General features: G+C 39.5%; 1 protein-coding gene across 5 annotated transcripts in view; it reads left to right on the forward strand.

Moving 5' to 3' along the window:
- Nucleotides 1–16568, forward strand: part of PAAF1 (proteasomal ATPase associated factor 1) — a 37671-nt gene that overhangs the window by 10926 nt on the left and 10177 nt on the right. For 2 of the 5 annotated variants that reach the window (XM_078433107.2, XM_078433105.2), the window contains exons 4-10: nucleotides 190–279; nucleotides 7404–7502; nucleotides 8150–8300; nucleotides 9789–9983; nucleotides 12100–12191; nucleotides 14067–14182; nucleotides 15679–15761. In XM_078433107.2, coding sequence (XP_078289233.2) covers nucleotides 190–279; nucleotides 7404–7502; nucleotides 8150–8300; nucleotides 9789–9983; nucleotides 12100–12191; nucleotides 14067–14182; nucleotides 15679–15761 — 826 coding nt within the window. Of the gene's footprint in view, nucleotides 1–189; nucleotides 280–6779; nucleotides 6880–7403; nucleotides 7503–8149; nucleotides 8301–9788; nucleotides 9984–12099; nucleotides 12192–14066; nucleotides 14183–14311; nucleotides 14368–15678; nucleotides 15762–16568 lie in introns of those variants that run through there. The other 3 variants (XM_060605664.3, XM_078433108.2, XM_078433106.2) reach the window with 3 other exon arrangements.

A 16568-nucleotide genomic window follows, 5' to 3' on the forward strand; every position in this document is an offset into this window, starting at 1 on the left:
TGCACCCCTTTGCAGTATAAGGGCTGCTGATCTATAGGGGAGTGGTTGTGTTGTGAGCTGGGAAAGGGCAATAAGAGCGGGTACATTTAAAAGATGAAAATTTCCTATCATCCTGATGTTTTCTTTAAGAGGCTTTAATTTCACTGGAGTAACTTTATTGATGAATTTCATCTTTCCCTCTCTATTTAGAAAAGCATTCATATTTCTTGTCCGGAGGAAAACGCATCCTCGAAGTTTTTGGCACCATACACTACTTTTTCCAGAATTCATTCCAAGAGTGTAAGTATTTTGATAAAATGAGGAGAAAATAGGGGTGCCTGGGTGACTCAGTCAGTTGAGCGGCCGACTTCGGCTCAGGTCATGATCTCACGGTCTGTGAGTTCGAGCCCCGCGTCAGGCTCTGTGATGACAGCTCAGAGCCTGTTTCGGATTCTGTGTCTCCCTCTCTCTGACCCTCCCCCGTTCATGCTCTGTCTCTCTCTGTCTCAAAAATAAATAAACGTAAAAAAAAAAAAAGTTAAACAATGAGGAGAAAATATAATGGCATGTTGTTTTTTCATTTTATCTGCTTGAGTGCTTATAGACATCCATAATTAATGTGCCTTTCATTTACTGTGCATTGTTAAGATAACACAGCTGAAGTGTGATGTTTGGCAAAACCGGTATTTGGGTCCACATAGAATATGTACATAAATCCACTCACTGTTAATCTTAGAGAAAGGAATTGTCTGAAGTTTATTTATATATGTTTTAGCAGAGCTGCTTAGTGGTTTTTGGGTAATGCTGGTAACTGTGTTTGTATAATTTGTCACTGTTCATATTTCTGTCTCATTGCCGACAAGGCAGGGACATTTTCTCAAAATTCCAAGTACAGCATATTGAGGGATAGTTTTCAGAGGTCGTTGTGATAATGCTCTTTCTAACTACCATGGAAGCATAAATGAGAAATATGTGGATAAACTGATTATATTAAAACCTTCCATTTCTTATTTTAAAAATAGCTAGTTTTTACCCATATTATAAAACGAACATAGATTTAGTAATGAAAATTTAGGAAATGTAAAAAAGGTGAAAAATCACTCACATTCTACTACTTGAAGATAACTAATGTGAACTTTTGGTACAAAGCCTGTATTAATAATAATTTTAGTAGTAATAGCCAACATTTGCCTACTATGTGTCTGTACCATGCTAAGCTTTATGTATTATTTTACTTGATTCTCCCTGTCTTTTCTTTAAATACTTTATCAAAATAGGTTTTTACAGTATATGCTGTTTTATAACTTGCTTTATATTCCTTAATAATATGTTATGTACGTCATTGTACGTCACCTTTTTATATATTCTGTTAAGAACTGCATAGTATTCTGCTGTATGATTTTACCACAGTTTATTTTTTCCAATCTTACTGGACTTTCAGGTATCTTTGATTTCCTGATTTCATATTTTGATAGTATACTTAGAGCTAACCCTTTACTCACAAAGATAGGAAGAAATTAGAATACATTGGTAAAACAGACTTGTCGAGTCACAGGAAATGCAAATTATAAAGCTTTTGGTATGTTTTAACTGACTTCCACTTAACTAATTTATTGAGCTAACTGGTTCTCTGCATTTCCCATATAAAACATACTGACTGATGCTCACAGCATATTCACGATTTATGAGCTCGTTCCTGAGATCTGCATATTGTTGACACTACTGATTAAGTTGAATGCTTACCAAGGATCAGTTATAATTCCAGTTATATTGTTTCTGAAATTATGTTAATGAATTAAATATGTCCAACCAATGTAATATAAGTGTGAAAACTTTGGAAACTAAGTTGATTGCATTATAAACACTTGATAAAGGAGAGGATTTTTAAAAAACTGCTGTAATGATATGTGTAAGCAAAATAAATGCAAAGTGTTAGGGAAAAGATTTTTTTTTTCTTTATATTTTATTTTGAGAGCAAGAGAGAAAGGGGGGGAGAGAGAGAGAGAGAGAGAGAGAGAGAGAGAGAGGGGAGGGGAGGGGAGGGGAGGGGAGGGGAGGGGAGGGGAGGGGAGGGGAGGAGAGGGGAGGGGAGGGGAGGGGAGGGGAGGGGAGGGACAGTGGATCCCAAGAAGTCTTCATGCTGTCAGCACAGAGCTCGACTCGGGGCTCAAACTCACAAACTGTGAGGTCATGACCTGAGCTGAGGTCGGATGCTTAACCCACTGAGCCACCCAGGCACCCTCTGTTTTTAGTTTTTTTTGAGGAACCTCCATACTGTTTTTCAGAGTGGCTGCACCACTTTTCGTCCCAGTCAGCGGTGCAAGAGGGTTGCCCTTTCTCCGCATCCTCTCCAGTACCTGTTGTTACTTGTGTTACAGATTTTAGCAATTCTGACAGGTGTGAGGTGGTATCTCATTGTGGTTTTGATTTGTATTTCCCTGATAATGAATGATGTTGAGGATAAGAGCTCTTATATTAAGGGTATTGACCCTTTGCCATATATTTTTCAGATAGTTGCTTCTTATTATTGTTTATTTATGGTGTCTTTTGACATACAGATATTTAATATCTCTAGATAATAAAACCCAGCAACTTATTCCTTTATGGTAACACTTTTGGGGTCCTGCTTATGGTAGTCCATGATTTTTATATATTCACTTTGGGTGTAATGGTAAGCATAATGGGTAAGAGCACCGACTTTAGGGATAGACTCATTTGATTTGCTTCTTTGGCATTGAATGTTGGTTCTGCCACTTACTAACTGTGACCTTAGGCCAGGTACTTAACCTCTGTGTGCCACAGATGCTTTATTTGTAAAATAGGGGTAAAAGTAATATCTCATAGGGGTGTTATGAGGATTGAAACAGTTAGAATTCGGTCTGAAACATAGTAAGCACGATATAAGTGTTAAATACAATTATATAGTATTTTCTTTGAATGTTTTATTTTTTTACATTTCAAACTTTACTTTTGTTATTTAATTTAATTTTTTTTTTAAAGTAGGCTCCATGCCCAGCGTGGGGCTCGAACTCATGACCCTGAGATCAAGAGTTGCAGACTCTACCAATTGAGCCAGCCAGGTGCTCCTGTTACTTAGTTTAAAGTAGGGATCTAACTTAATTCTTTTTGAAGTGATTAGCATATCACAGCACTATAAAGTAATCCATCCTTTATCTCACTCGCTTGAATTGTCATATTTATCCAATATTTAGAATTATCCAATTCATCTGGGTTTTTTTGCCATGACTAAGAAATAGATCTTTAGCTTTAGACCCGGACCTACGTTTACATCCTGGCTCTGTTGTTTCACCTTGGCAATATTATTTATTCCCTTCTTAAACCCCAGATTTCTCAGCTGAAAAATACAAATAATACCTATCTTAGAGATTTTTGAGCATAGTAGATTTGGGTAGTGTCTGTTACATGTCTGGTACATAATAGCTATTCAGTAATGTTAGTTCCCTTTCCTCTTTAACAAAAGTTTGGAGAAAGGAGACAGTTGGTATGACCTATAATCGACTCTTCAATGTTCTCTCACTTTGGAAGAACTGAGTAGTTCAGATTCAACTAGTTTTTATAACAGGGAACTAGGTCCCCAGAGATATGTAACACACGTAAGGTAACAATATCCCTGTCCCTTCCAGGGACAGTATATTAACTGAGAAGATACAATAGAATATATCAAAGTTTCTCGATCATGGCACTATTGACATTTTGAGCTCAATGATTCTTTATTGTAGTGAGCTATTCCCCAAGTGTGACAAGTAAAAATGTTTCCAGACATCACCAAACGTGATGAGGTAATTTGCCCACGGTTGACCACTACAATATACGAACATAGTGCTGCAGACTTACTAAAGGAGGAAGTGATAAACTTTTTGGCAGAGTTGGGAGAACCTTTGAGAAGTAGGTAATTTTTTTTTTCCTTTTCTCTAGCTTACGTTATTGTAAGAATACAGTGTATAATACATATAATATAAAACATTTGTAAAAAAATATATTTGTAATTAAATTAAATTTACTTTTTTTTTTTAAAGTAAGCTCTGTGTCCAATGTGGGGCTTGAACTCACAACTCTGAGATCAAGGGTCATGTGCTGTATTGACTCAGCCACCCAAGTGCTCCAAATTTACTTATTTTTATTTGAGTATAGTTGAAAGAAGGTCATTTAAAAAAATTATTAATTTTTCTATTTCTTATGCTATTTCTTATTCTTTTTCTATTTCTTACTCTCCTTTTCTCTTATTTGAGTTCATCAGTAGGTAATTTGTCCAATTATTAATCACCTGCTATATTCCAGGTACTTCTCTGGGCACTGAGACTATAGCAGTGAATAAAACTGTGATGTAGAGCTTACCTTCTTGGGGTGTAGAACTAGACATGATTTGCTAATGATGTGGGTGTGAGATGTGAGAGAAAATGAGGAGAAGGGATGTTTCCAAAAATTTCCAAAGAAGTGGGTAAATAGTGGTGCCATTTACTAATGAGGTCAAGTAGTTGTATTGGTGTGGAGCAGGGAGAAATGAGAGTTCTGTTCTGAACATGTTAAGTTTGAGGTGACCACTATAAAGCCAAAGGTGGACAGATGCCTAGCTGGCAGTTGGATAGACTACCTGAGTCAGGAAAGGGGTTGCGCTTTGTTGCTTTAGGGATTAATTCTATTTCAGAGAGTGAGTAGGAGAGTGTTTAAATGTCTTTGTTTCTTGGGCCCTGCAAATGAGGACTGTGGTTGCTCTTATGGATATAGGTCAGATGGCTTCACTTGCCTACCTAGTGTTGTTTAGGTACTTCATTCCTTTTTTTTTTTTTTTTTAATGTTTATTTTTGAGAGAGAGAGACAGAGTGCAAGTGGGGGAAAGGCAGAGAAAGAGAGGGACATACAGAATTTGAAACAGGCTCCAGGCTCTGAGCTGTCAGCACAGAGCCTTAATGCAGGGGCTTGAACTCACGAACCAAGAGATCATGACCTGAGTCGAAGTCAGATGCTTAACCAAATGGGCCACCCAGGTGCCCCTGAGGTACTTCACTCTTATTACCACACTGCTGTTGGTGGTATTTGTTGAGTTTTTACTATGTACATAGTCTATGATTGTGTTAAGAAGGTGCTGGACATGGACGCCTGGCTGGCTCAGTTGGTAGAGCATGTGATTCTTGATCTCAGGGAAGTAAGTTTGGAGCCCCACGTTGGGTGCAGAGATTACTTAAAAATAAAATCTTTCAGGGGCACCTGAGTGGTTCATTTGGTTGAGTGTCCGACTCTTGATTTTGGCTCAGGTCATGGTCTCATGGTTTTTGATTGAGCCCCATGTTGGGCTCTGCACTGACAGTGCAGACCCTATCTTTCTCTTCCTCGCTTTCTGCCCCCCCTCCCCCCCCCCCCCCACTGTGTGCTCACTCTCTCTCTCTCTCTCTCTCTCTCTCTCTCTCTTTCTCTCAAAATAAATAAATAAAAAGAGCACCTGGGTGGTTCAGTTAGTTAAGCATCTGACTTTGGCTCAGGTCATGATCTTATGGTTTGTGAGTTTGAGTCTCACATTGGGTGAGCTTAAGCCCCGCTTCAGGTGAACACGAGCCCCACTTCAGGTAAGCCCTGCTTTTCTCTCTCTCTTTCTCTCTCCCTCTGTCTATCTCTCTCTGCCCCTCGTGGGATTCTGTCTTTCTCTCCCACACCAGAAAAATAATAAACGTAAAAATTTTTTAATGTTATTTTTTAACAATATTGATTCCACTTATGTTAATTTTTTAATGTTTATTTACTTTTGAGAGAGAGAAGGAGAGAAAGAGAGAGCGAGCATGAGCGGGGAAGGGGCAGAGAGAGAGGGAGACAGAATCTGAAGCAGGTTTCAGGCTGAGTTGTCAGCACAGAGCCCAATGCAGTGCTCGAACTCATGGACTGCGAGATCGTGAGCTGAGCTTGGCAGACACTCAACCGACTGAGCCACCTAGGTGCCCCTCAAAAAAAAAAAAAAAAAAAAAATTAACAAACATTAAAAAATTATAAAAAAAGTTATAAAAAATTTTTAAAAATCTTTCAAGGAAATAAAAAAAAGAAAGAAAGTGCTGGACATTGTTCTGACACTTACAGAGCTTGTGTAGCTGGGGAGCCAGACATGGAGTTGAAAGAAGTTAATTGGCAATACCAGTAGTTGGGCTTAAGGCCCAAGATTAGGGTGGTAGCAGTGGTCTTGGAGAAGAAAGATAGATCTGGGAGATAGTTCTCCTGCACTAGAATGTGAAGGCAGGGCTGTCCGATTTACCTCTGTGTTGCTATTACCAGCAATAAGAAACTAGGAGCAGAATGGGATTATTATGAAGATCAAATAGTATAATGTATTTGAAAATGTTTTATAAATGATAAAACATGATATAAAGGTTAATTGTTGTCATAATCCTTAAAATTAAAGGATCCACAATTAAGTTAACGGTACTTTTATTCCAAGGAACCAAAGTAAAGAAAAGGGCACCTGGGTGGCTCAGTCAGTTAAACGTCCAGCTCTTGATTTTGGCTCAATTCATGGTCTTGTGGTCATGTGATTGAGCCCCATTAGACTCCACACTGAGCATGGAGACTGCCTGAGATTCTCTCTCCCTCTCTCTCTGCCCCTCACCCACTTGCACATATGCTCAAAGTCTCTCTCTCAAAACATGAAGGAAAAGTCTTAGATTGTGTTAGAGTTGATAGATGTATCCCTTCAGTTCTTTCCAGATTTACTCATTATGGCTCGAATGGCATAGAAAAAAGTAAAATAGAAGGTTGGATAATTTAAAGCCAAAGTCCCTACTTTCTCCTTAATAATTTAGGTCACATGGGAATCACTGTTGCCGGGAATATATCTGGGATTATATATCTTAGTCCTACATTTCTGGAATGTTTGCACCTGGGTGTTTTTTAATAAAAAGGGTATGTATGTATACATGTGTATGGTCATTGCTTATGCATGAAGTCATTGTTAATGTTGAAACTGCATAAGTGAATCAGAATTTTTTGTTACTTATTCTGAAATAGACATATACACACAATTAGGATTTTACAGAGAGAATGTAAAATAGTAAATTGGAAGCATCTTTGCTTTTCCTTGAATCCTTCTGGTACATTTTAGTTGACTTTATTTTGTGTAAATAGGTTCCTAAGAATTAGGTATCTTAATTCTAAAATAGCAAATGATGGAAATGGTATGGGGATAGGAAAAACTGTTTAAAAAGCTGAAGCAGGATACTATATAGATGATTAGAAGAACATCTTTTTGTTTTGAGAAATAAAAGGTATTGGCACTAGCCTTGTTAGGAGACAGGTGATGTCCTTTGTGCTGGGAAGTGTAGGCTTGAAGAAGTCTTGGGAGAATGTGAAACAGGGAAATCTTTAACATATTTCAAGAGAATAAGAGCATTTCATTATTTATAACACCAGTTTTGTTTTTTGAATAGATAACGTGCCTGGACATTTCCAGTGGAGGCGGCCTTGGTGTGTCTTCTAGTGCTGATGGGAGCATGAAGATCTGGCAGGCTTCCAATGGCGAGCTCAGAGTAAAGGCTTTGAATATGCTTTTTGGGTCTCATGCCTGAAGGGTGGTCTGAGAAACCTTAGACTGGGTCATGGGTGGAAGAGTGGCACATTCTAAATTTGTAGGACCACTGCACTTCAGTTGACCTTTGTTCTCCCATATGTTAATCTCGGAACCATCCTCAATCTTGGTGATTTTCCAGAACAAATTGGGGCTGTAACAGTGGAGGAGCCACTGTGAATGTCTAAATGGGTGGTCCCTTGGTATTAACTTCCTTCAGTAGTCAGTTTCTAAGACAAAGTAACTAGACTATTATTACTAATTATATGGCTGAGCCCCTCTAACCCATACAGAGGATTTTAAGAAGAGGTAAGAGTCCTCAAGCCTCCATGTATGTAGAAGTAGACTTAAAGATGGCTGTGAGAACCTCAGACTTCAAATCCACAACATCTGTAGCCAGAGCTACAGGAAAGGGAGTCAGCAGCTCTTAGAACACTACCTGGTATACAAATGAGCTAAAGGGTTCCTTTTTGACCCCCATAGTTCTAAAACCCAGTATGTAGGTGTAGCAGGTAGATATTTCATTAAAGGGACCGAGGATATAAGAGGTAAGAGAAAATCAGGGGATGGACAAGAGAACTAGCATGGAATTTTCTTTTGTTTTTCCAGAGAGTATTGGAAGGACATGTGTTTGATGTGAATTGTTGCAGGTTTTTCCCATCAGGCCTTGTGGTTCTGAGTGGGGGAATGGATGCCCAGTTGAAGATTTGGTCAGCTGAAGATGCTAGCTGTGTGGTGACCTTCAAAGGTCACAAAGGAGGTATGAAGGGTAATTTCTCCAAAAGGCTTCTCTAATGATCCCCGGAGACGAATCACCAAAAGGTAGAAACAGAAGCTAGTTATCTACAGAAACACAAATAATTCCTCCAACTGGCCATTTAAATGAGCTATTTCCTCAAGGATTAGACATTACTTTGACACTGAGTCTTGTTATTACTAACTGCCTTACACAGATAGTTGTTTTCCACAATAGACAAGTGAAAAAAAATCCTCCCCAGGAGGTCATCAGCTTGTGTGCTGGGAGAGACAGAGATGTGTGCCAACATTTTCTCATTAATCCTTTGGCTGAGGTGATGATAAAAGCTGGGTGGCAATGGCTGCATCACTAGACAACAAAGATAGAGCGTGGTACTTGTCAGGTCCCATGGATTTAAGTCACAGTTCAGATACTAAAAATGGATTAGCCATACAGCCAGTTGATATCAGGTTATAGAGACAGAGTGAGAACATTTTCCCCTTGTAACTGGTTAGTTTGTTGGAAAAAATGATAATTTAGAAATGTTTTATCCTTAATCAGAATGTTAAAAAGCTTCATGGGATCAAGCCCCACATCTGGCTCTGTGCTGACAGGGCAGAGCCTGCTTGGGATTCTCTCTCTCCCTGTCTCTGTATACCCTTCCCCTCCTCTCTCTCTCTCTCTCTCTCTCTCTCTCTCTCTCTCTCAAAATAAACATTTTTTTTAAAAGCAGAGGTAAGATTTGTGTATGGTTTTTTGTTTTATTTTCGTTTTGAGAGTGATGGGGGTGGGTACAGAGAGAGAGGGAGGGAGGGAAGGGGAGGGAGGGAGGGAGGGAGGGAGGGAGAGAGAGAGAGAGAGAGAGAGAGAGAGAGAGAGAGAGAATCTTAAGCAGACTTCACACTGAGGGTTCAGTCTCACAACCATGAGATTGTGCATGATTTGAGCCCAAATCAAAAGTCAGTCGCTCAACTGACTGAGCTACCAGGGTGCCCCCATCTTTCAGTCTTCTTGTACTTTCTGTCTTATGTCCAGGTTTTTTTCATTTACAAGGGGAACGACCTGAGGGAGATGGGGCTACTCTATCTTGTCCAGACTGGAAGTCACATCTTTTTGTAAAATGGGGAGATTAATCCTTTCAATTAGTTCTCAATGGAAGCGGTAAGACCGTGATTTTCAAACTGAACTAAGATGTCTTCTTAATTCTTATTTAAAACACATGTTTTAAAGCCAAAATTGAAGCTTCAAAACCACTGTTCTAGGATACTACACTAAGAATTAAATCCAAACCTTTTTCCATGTCTGTCTCTAAGGGCTAGTCTTTGAACCACTGGGAAGCAGGGACTCTTATTTATTTCTGTTTTGTAGCACTTGAACTTGCCCAGCCTGTAGTACGTATCCAGTGTGTGTTTGTGAAGGAATGGAGTCATTATGCAGATCCATCTTCTCTGCCCTGTAATTCCTTTTCTACCCACTCCATCACAGGGTCGTTTTTTTTTTTTTCCTTGCCAGGTATTCTGGATACAGCCATTATTGATCGGGGCAGGAATGTGGTGTCTGGTTCTCGAGACGGAACAGCACGACTTTGGGATTGTGGGCGCTCAGCCTGCCTGGGAGTCATTGCAGACTGTGGTTCTTCCATCAATGGAGTGGCTGTGGGTGCTGCTGACAACTCCATAAATCTTGGCTCCCCTGAGCAGATGCCCAGTAAGTTGATAATGATATGTTGAGCTTATTTTGTTACCTTAGGCACCTTCAGTGTTTGCCTTAGTTCCTCCTTCCTCATCCTTTCCTGGTCTTTGGCTGGTATTTGATTATTCTCACCATAAGGTTAATATTTATTGCGTACCTACTATGTTCCTGTTGCTTTGGAATCTACAAAAGAAGTATATGTCATTGTTAACTACATTTGAGTGAGTACAGTCTAGCTTAGCAGACGAGACTGATGCCTATAAAATAGAACAAGATGGGGGGGAGGAATAGGGGCAGTTCACATTAAGACGGTTTGGAGGTAAAATTGACTTGGGTAGAAAGATATGCATGGCCGGGGCAGAGGTTTGATTAAGAGTAGTAGTAGTGGGGGGCCCCTGGCTGGCTCAGTTGATAGAGCATGTGACTCTTGACCTCAGAGTTGTAAGTTCGAGCCCCATGTTAGGTGTAGAGATTACTTAAAAAAATCTTTAGGGGCGCCTGGCTGGCTTAGTGGAACGTGCAACTCTTGATCTTGGGGTTGTGGGTTCAAGCTCCACATTGGGTGTAGAGATTACTTAAAAATTAATTTTTTTTAAGTTTTTATTTTTATTTTTGAGAGAGAGAGAGAGAGAGCAAGCATGCTCAGGGGAGAGGCAGAGAGGGGAAGACAAAGAATCCCAAACAGGCTTAGGTTATGATCTCATGGTTCAGTTTGTGAGATTGAGCTCTAGGTCTAATGTATAGATCTCTTTCCTGAGTTTCAGACTCTTTAGATGTCTGATAGACAGCTCAAACTTAACCTTACCTAGCATGGAATATTTTATTTCCCTCCACCCCAAATCTGTATTTTGTCCCGTCTCAGTAAATGGCACTACCATCTACCTATTTGAATGATCATCCACAATCCATCCCACCTTTTCTCATGTCCTATGTTAGCAGACTCTGTCATCTCTACCTACAGTATACAGATTGTTTCTGATTTTTCCACCTGCCCTCTTCTTCTCCCTTCCTCCTAGCATCGTGTTCTGGTCTGTCATCATCTGTTGCCTGTACTCATCTCCTGTAATCCATTCTCCTGAGAGCAACTTTTGTGGTCATTTAAAAAAACATAAGTTATGTCTCTCTCCTTTGTTCCTACTCTCCTCCAGTAGCCTCCTTTTATACATATATTATAATCCTAGCCCCTTCTTTGGCTTATCACAAACCCTTACACTTTCTAACCTCCTCGTTCCTCTCTAGCCTCATGTCATACTGCCCTCTGCCAGACCCACCACGTTCCAGCCACAGGCCTTCTGTCTGTTCTTTCATCACTACAAACTTTGCCAGCCTCTTGGTCTCTGCCTTGTTCTTCCCTTAGTCTGGAATGTACTTCCAAAAGTTCTTTGCATGACTACCTTTTGGTTACCATTCAGGTCTCAGTTGAAAAATGGCCTCCCTGGAGTTTTTTTAAAGTTGAAGTTTAAATTTAAAGTTACCTTCCTCACTCTCCTTCCACTGTCTACTCACTTTTGATCATACTTTTCTGTTTTGTTTCCTTTGTGGAACTCATCACTGTCTGAAAATATCCTATTTGTTTATTTACCTACTCCACTATTTCCTCTTTCCACTAGAATTCTTGAGAGTAAGGACCTTGTCTGTTTATATATTACTGTTACTATGTTATTATTTGTGTATGCTATTTGTATATTACTAGGATAGTGTCTGATATGTAGTAGACCCTCAATAAAGATTTGTTTAGTGAATGAATAAATTTCATTGACTACAGACCATAAGAGCCTTGAGGGCAGAGACTATTTTGTTCAGATTAACTTATTTATTTATTAAGTAACCTCTACCCCCAACATGGGGCTCCAACTTATAACGCCAAGATCAAGAGTTGCATGCGCTACTGACTGAGCCAGCCAGGCACCCCAAAAGTCACTCTTTTTAAAATGTCAGTTCTGTGAATTTTGACATATGTGTACAGTCATATAAACAATATCAAAAGTCCAGATACAGAACATAATTGTTTTTTTAAGTTAGTAAGTTAATCACTAACAGTAATTCAGTAGACAGCCATCAGTATCTGCTTTCTGGGCACAGCCAGCTGATCAGCTTTGCCCACTGTTAACTTGGCTCATCTGTCATGCAGGTGAACGGGAGGTTGGAACAGAGTCGAAAATGCTGCTGTTGGCACGGGAAGATAAGAAACTTCAGTGCTTGGGACTGCAGAGCAGGCAGCCGGCAAGTGGTTCCTCTAAGACTTTTGAACTCTGGCGCAACCTGGGTCACTCTGATTTTTGAAAGGCTGTTTTGGAAACATTTCTGTTTGCTCCCTGTGTTCACCTTTTGAGGAAGCTGCAGGAGTAAGGAACAGTAAAGTGTAATGATTAAGAACAGAGGTTTTGGGTTAAGGGCAACATTCACATCGTAGCTCCTCCACAATGGCTGTGACATTGAACAGGTTACTTAACTGAGCCTCAGTTTCCTTGTCACCAAACTAGTTCCTTGTCACCAAACTAGGCATAGTAGTACTCACCTTCTAGGGTTCTGTGATAACCCTAGATTAAATGCTCTACTGCATTGTGAGCTTTGTTTAGTCACTTTCTCTCTGGGCCTTAGTATGCTATATATAAAATGATGAGGTTGTGTAGATTCCCTTCTGTGTCCAAAGTAATGTGAAGAAATTCTGAGTAAAGAACTCATACGTTCAGGGCTTTTGATCAATTAATGGCCAGAATGTCTTTCATGGAAGAATTAGTTTAGTTTTCTTCCTTCAGGCTCTGAGGTTTTGCTGGGCAAGACTGCTCTTCATTAAGCTCTGAGTTCCCTGGGATTCAACTTTTAAAGTTTCTTTCCAGTTCCTATCAACATCACCCAAACAACTTTAATGATTTGGTTTGGCCACAGGTTTTTTTTTTTTTTTTTTAATGTTTATTTATTTTTGAGAAAAAGAAACAGAGCGTGGCGGGGTTGTGGGGGGGGGTGTCGCAGAGAGAGAGAAGCGGTCTCCAGGCTCAGAGCTGTTGGTACAGAGCCTAATGCAGGGCTCGAACTCAAGAACCATGAGATCAAGACCTGAGCGAAAGTCAGACACCTAACTGACTGAGCCACCCAGACACCCCCAGGTTTTGTATTTCATTTCTTCTCATTACTTCATTGTGCTAGTGATGTTTCCATTTTCCGAAATGACGTTCCAGGAACATCACTCTTTTTTATCATATTGCTTTTGCAACATCACTCTTTTTTATCATATTGCTTTTACACTCTGAATTTCCATGTTGACTTTTCCTTCCAATGAGAAATCACAGGTTTTGTTTGCTTGGCTGGGTTTGTTTCTTTCTTTCCTTTTTAGAACATTTGAAGGAAAAATGATCACATTGAACTAATAGTACAGAATACATAAAAATCTTTTAATTTCTTTTTTCAGGCACATGGGGAGAATTATAATTTTTTATTTTTTATTTTTATTTTTTAGCATTTTTTTGAGAGAGAGAGTGAGTGAGTGAGTGAGCAGGGGAGGGGCAGATAGGGAGAGAGAGAATCTCAAGCAGTCTCCATGCCCAGTGCTGAGCCCAACACGGGGCTCGATCCCACAAATGTGAGACCATGACCTGAGCCAAAACCAAGAATCGGACACCCAACCAACTGAGCCACCCGCGTGCCCCTGTAATTCTTTAAGTTGCCACTTCATTTAAGCTTGTTTCTTTTCCTACATAGTGTCTCCCTTCAAAAGGTTGTTAGAAGTGTCACGAAGCAAAATTTAAATGTGTGAATTTCAAGTGTTTCTCAAATGAAAGGTTCTAATGAAAAGCAGGAGAAGAAGGATTTGGGGTATTGAGGATCCTATGAGTCAATGTATTGAGGGGTAATAGTTTGAAAACTGCCACCTTAGGGTATGGTATTACATAAACTGCTGAAGTACTCAGGGAGCCTCAGGTTCCTGAAATCACGAGAGTTCTTCCTCCTCCATTGTTGGTGAATTTAGATCGAGAATGTTAAAAGGGAGAAGAAAGAAAATTTCTCTAAAAATAGGAGAATTTTCTTTTTTTGGTGGCTGTTTATTCCTGAAAACAAATTAATCTTTAAACAGCAGTTTTGGCTCCTGCTTGTTCCCAGGTGTTCCTCTTTGTTGGCTCAGATGCCTTCAACTGCTGCACTTTTCTCTCTGGCTTCTTGTTATTGGCTGGGACACAAGATGGAAACATTTATCAGCTGGACGTGAGGAGTCCGAGGTGAGTCACCACTCATTTGCATGATGCAGGTCTTCTTTACAGAGTGGAAATTTTTATTAGCTTTAACATTGATTTAGGATAGCATGGAGATGACTGTTGAATCAAGGGTGTATTTTTCCATTTATAAAGGTTTTCCGGTTTGAGTTGTCTGATTGTTCTTATTATTCCTGGAATCATATTAAAAGGTAATTTGATTCATGCTGTCATGATTGTTCTATTGTAGTGATTACTGTGGAATCTAAGCTTAAATAATGAACTAACATTTCACTTAAATGATTGTGTAGAACTTGTAATTTTAAGGAGCTCAGTATTTTTCTCAGTGGTATTAAATCTGGGTTGGCCTAAGATTGATCATTTTTAGTTCATGCAAGCCAGCTGTGTTTCTTTGTTTAGCTTGGATCATAACCCGTCTGAAACAGGCCTTATTCTGGTCTTACAGATACCCAGAGAAAATCAAGCAACCCCTCTGCCCCGGGATTTAACAGTTTCTCCAGTTTCTGTCCTTTCTTCCTTTCATTTCTTTTCTTTGTTCAGTTGACATTAAATGAATGGCTTTTGTGGGCACTGAAAACAGAAATAAAAGATACAGACTCTGCCTTTGAGGCAGTTGGAGTCTGACAGTAAAAATGGGCAGGTAAAAGACTGTTGCGATGCAGGTGTGATCAGTGCTCTACACAGGAATTTGAGAAAGCACCTCTTCTCCAAGGAAATGAGGATTTTATTGGATTTTGTCTAGTAGGAAGTTAACAAATAAAGAAGAAGGGGCCTGCCTTGATAGAATAACATATAGAGCAGAGTGAAGACACGTATGGCACTTTTAGGGATCTCTAAAATATGACAAATATGTATGATACAGACTGGGTAGGAGGGAGGAGTGATGCCAGACAGGAAAGCAGGAGTTTGTTTAGAAAGAACTTGCAAGCCATCCAGAGGAGTTTGGACTTTATTCCAAGAGTAGTGAAGAAATTCCAACGAAGGAGTGATCACCTTATACCTTTTCTCCCATAATTTAAGTTACTTTACTTTTTTACTTGTTTTTGCCCTGTGGAGATAGGGAATCTCTGATCATTATTAGAAAATCAGCCTTACATATATATTAAATTGATTCTCACCTTTGTCTTTCATTTTAAAGAGTCCTGACATTTTTAATATTTTGCAATTGTCTTAATTCTGTCTATAAGCAAAATAATTAACATGTTGTTAACATTGTTGTCTTAAACTCTTATCAGGGCTCCCCTAAAAACTGGAGTTATTGGTGGTGGCTTAGTTCATTTGGCTCAATGACTTGTTTAGTTAGTGACATATTTAGATTCGCTTCAAGGCAGTTTTGCATGGATGACCTTTAAGGATCTTACCAAGAAAGAAACTGTGTGAATGTTTAATCTCTGTCCACATTTGTCCTGTTTGCTTTTGTATGGTTAGTACTATATGTTGAATACTGTCAAGCATTGCTTTTGAAGAAAGAAAGTGCAATCGCCCCTTTTTTTGAATCCTAGGGTTCCAGTACAAGTCATCCACAGGTCAGGAGCACCGGTTCTGTCCCTGCTAAGTTTCAGAGATGGATTCATTGCTAGTCAAGGTGGGTCCAGTAGCCAGATGAGAGAGTTTCCTGTAGTTCATTTAAACATGGATTTAGGGGCACTTGGGTGGCTCCCTCAGTTGAATGCCTGACTCTCGATTTTGGCTCAGGTCAAGATACCATGGTTTGTGGGATCCAGCCCCACATTGGGCTCTGCGCTGACAGCATGGAGCCTGCTTGGGATTCTCTCTCTCTCTCTGCCCTTACCCCACTCATGCATACTCTCTCTCTCTCTCCCAAAATAAATAAACATTTAAAAAATAAATAAATAGGGGCACTTGGGTGACTTGGTCGGTTAAGTGTCCAATTTCGGCTCAGGTCATGATCTCACAGTTTGTGGGTTCAAGCCCCATATCGAACTCTGTGCTAACAGCTCAGAGCCTGGAGCCTGCTTCAGATTCTGTGTCTCCCTCTGTCTCTGCCCTTCCCCTGCTCATGCTCTGTCTTTTTGTCTGTGTCTCAAAAATGAATAAACATTAAAAAAAAATTTTTAATAAATAAATATAGGTTTAAATGCCTGGTCTATGGCAGGGTTAGGGGCATGGTCCTCCACCATTCTTTGGCATACTTTGTTTATCATATAGTGTTTATCACTCTACATTATAATTGTCTATATCCCCCTCTAGTCCAGGTTCCTTGAGAGTAATGACTATACCTTATTCATCATAATATAACTCTGTTTTCAGATGACAAAACTAAGGCTAATAAAAGAAAGTTATTAGAATCTCCTGCCAGATTAAACAATTTTTATTATAGAAATTGTCAAACAGATACTAAGGTAGAGGGAATAGAATAATGAACCTGATT

This window comes from Panthera onca, chromosome D1, assembly GCF_046562875.1.
Source record: "Panthera onca isolate mPanOnc1 chromosome D1, mPanOnc1 haplotype 2, whole genome shotgun sequence".
In the NCBI taxonomy this organism is placed as follows: domain Eukaryota; kingdom Metazoa; phylum Chordata; class Mammalia; order Carnivora; family Felidae; genus Panthera; species Panthera onca.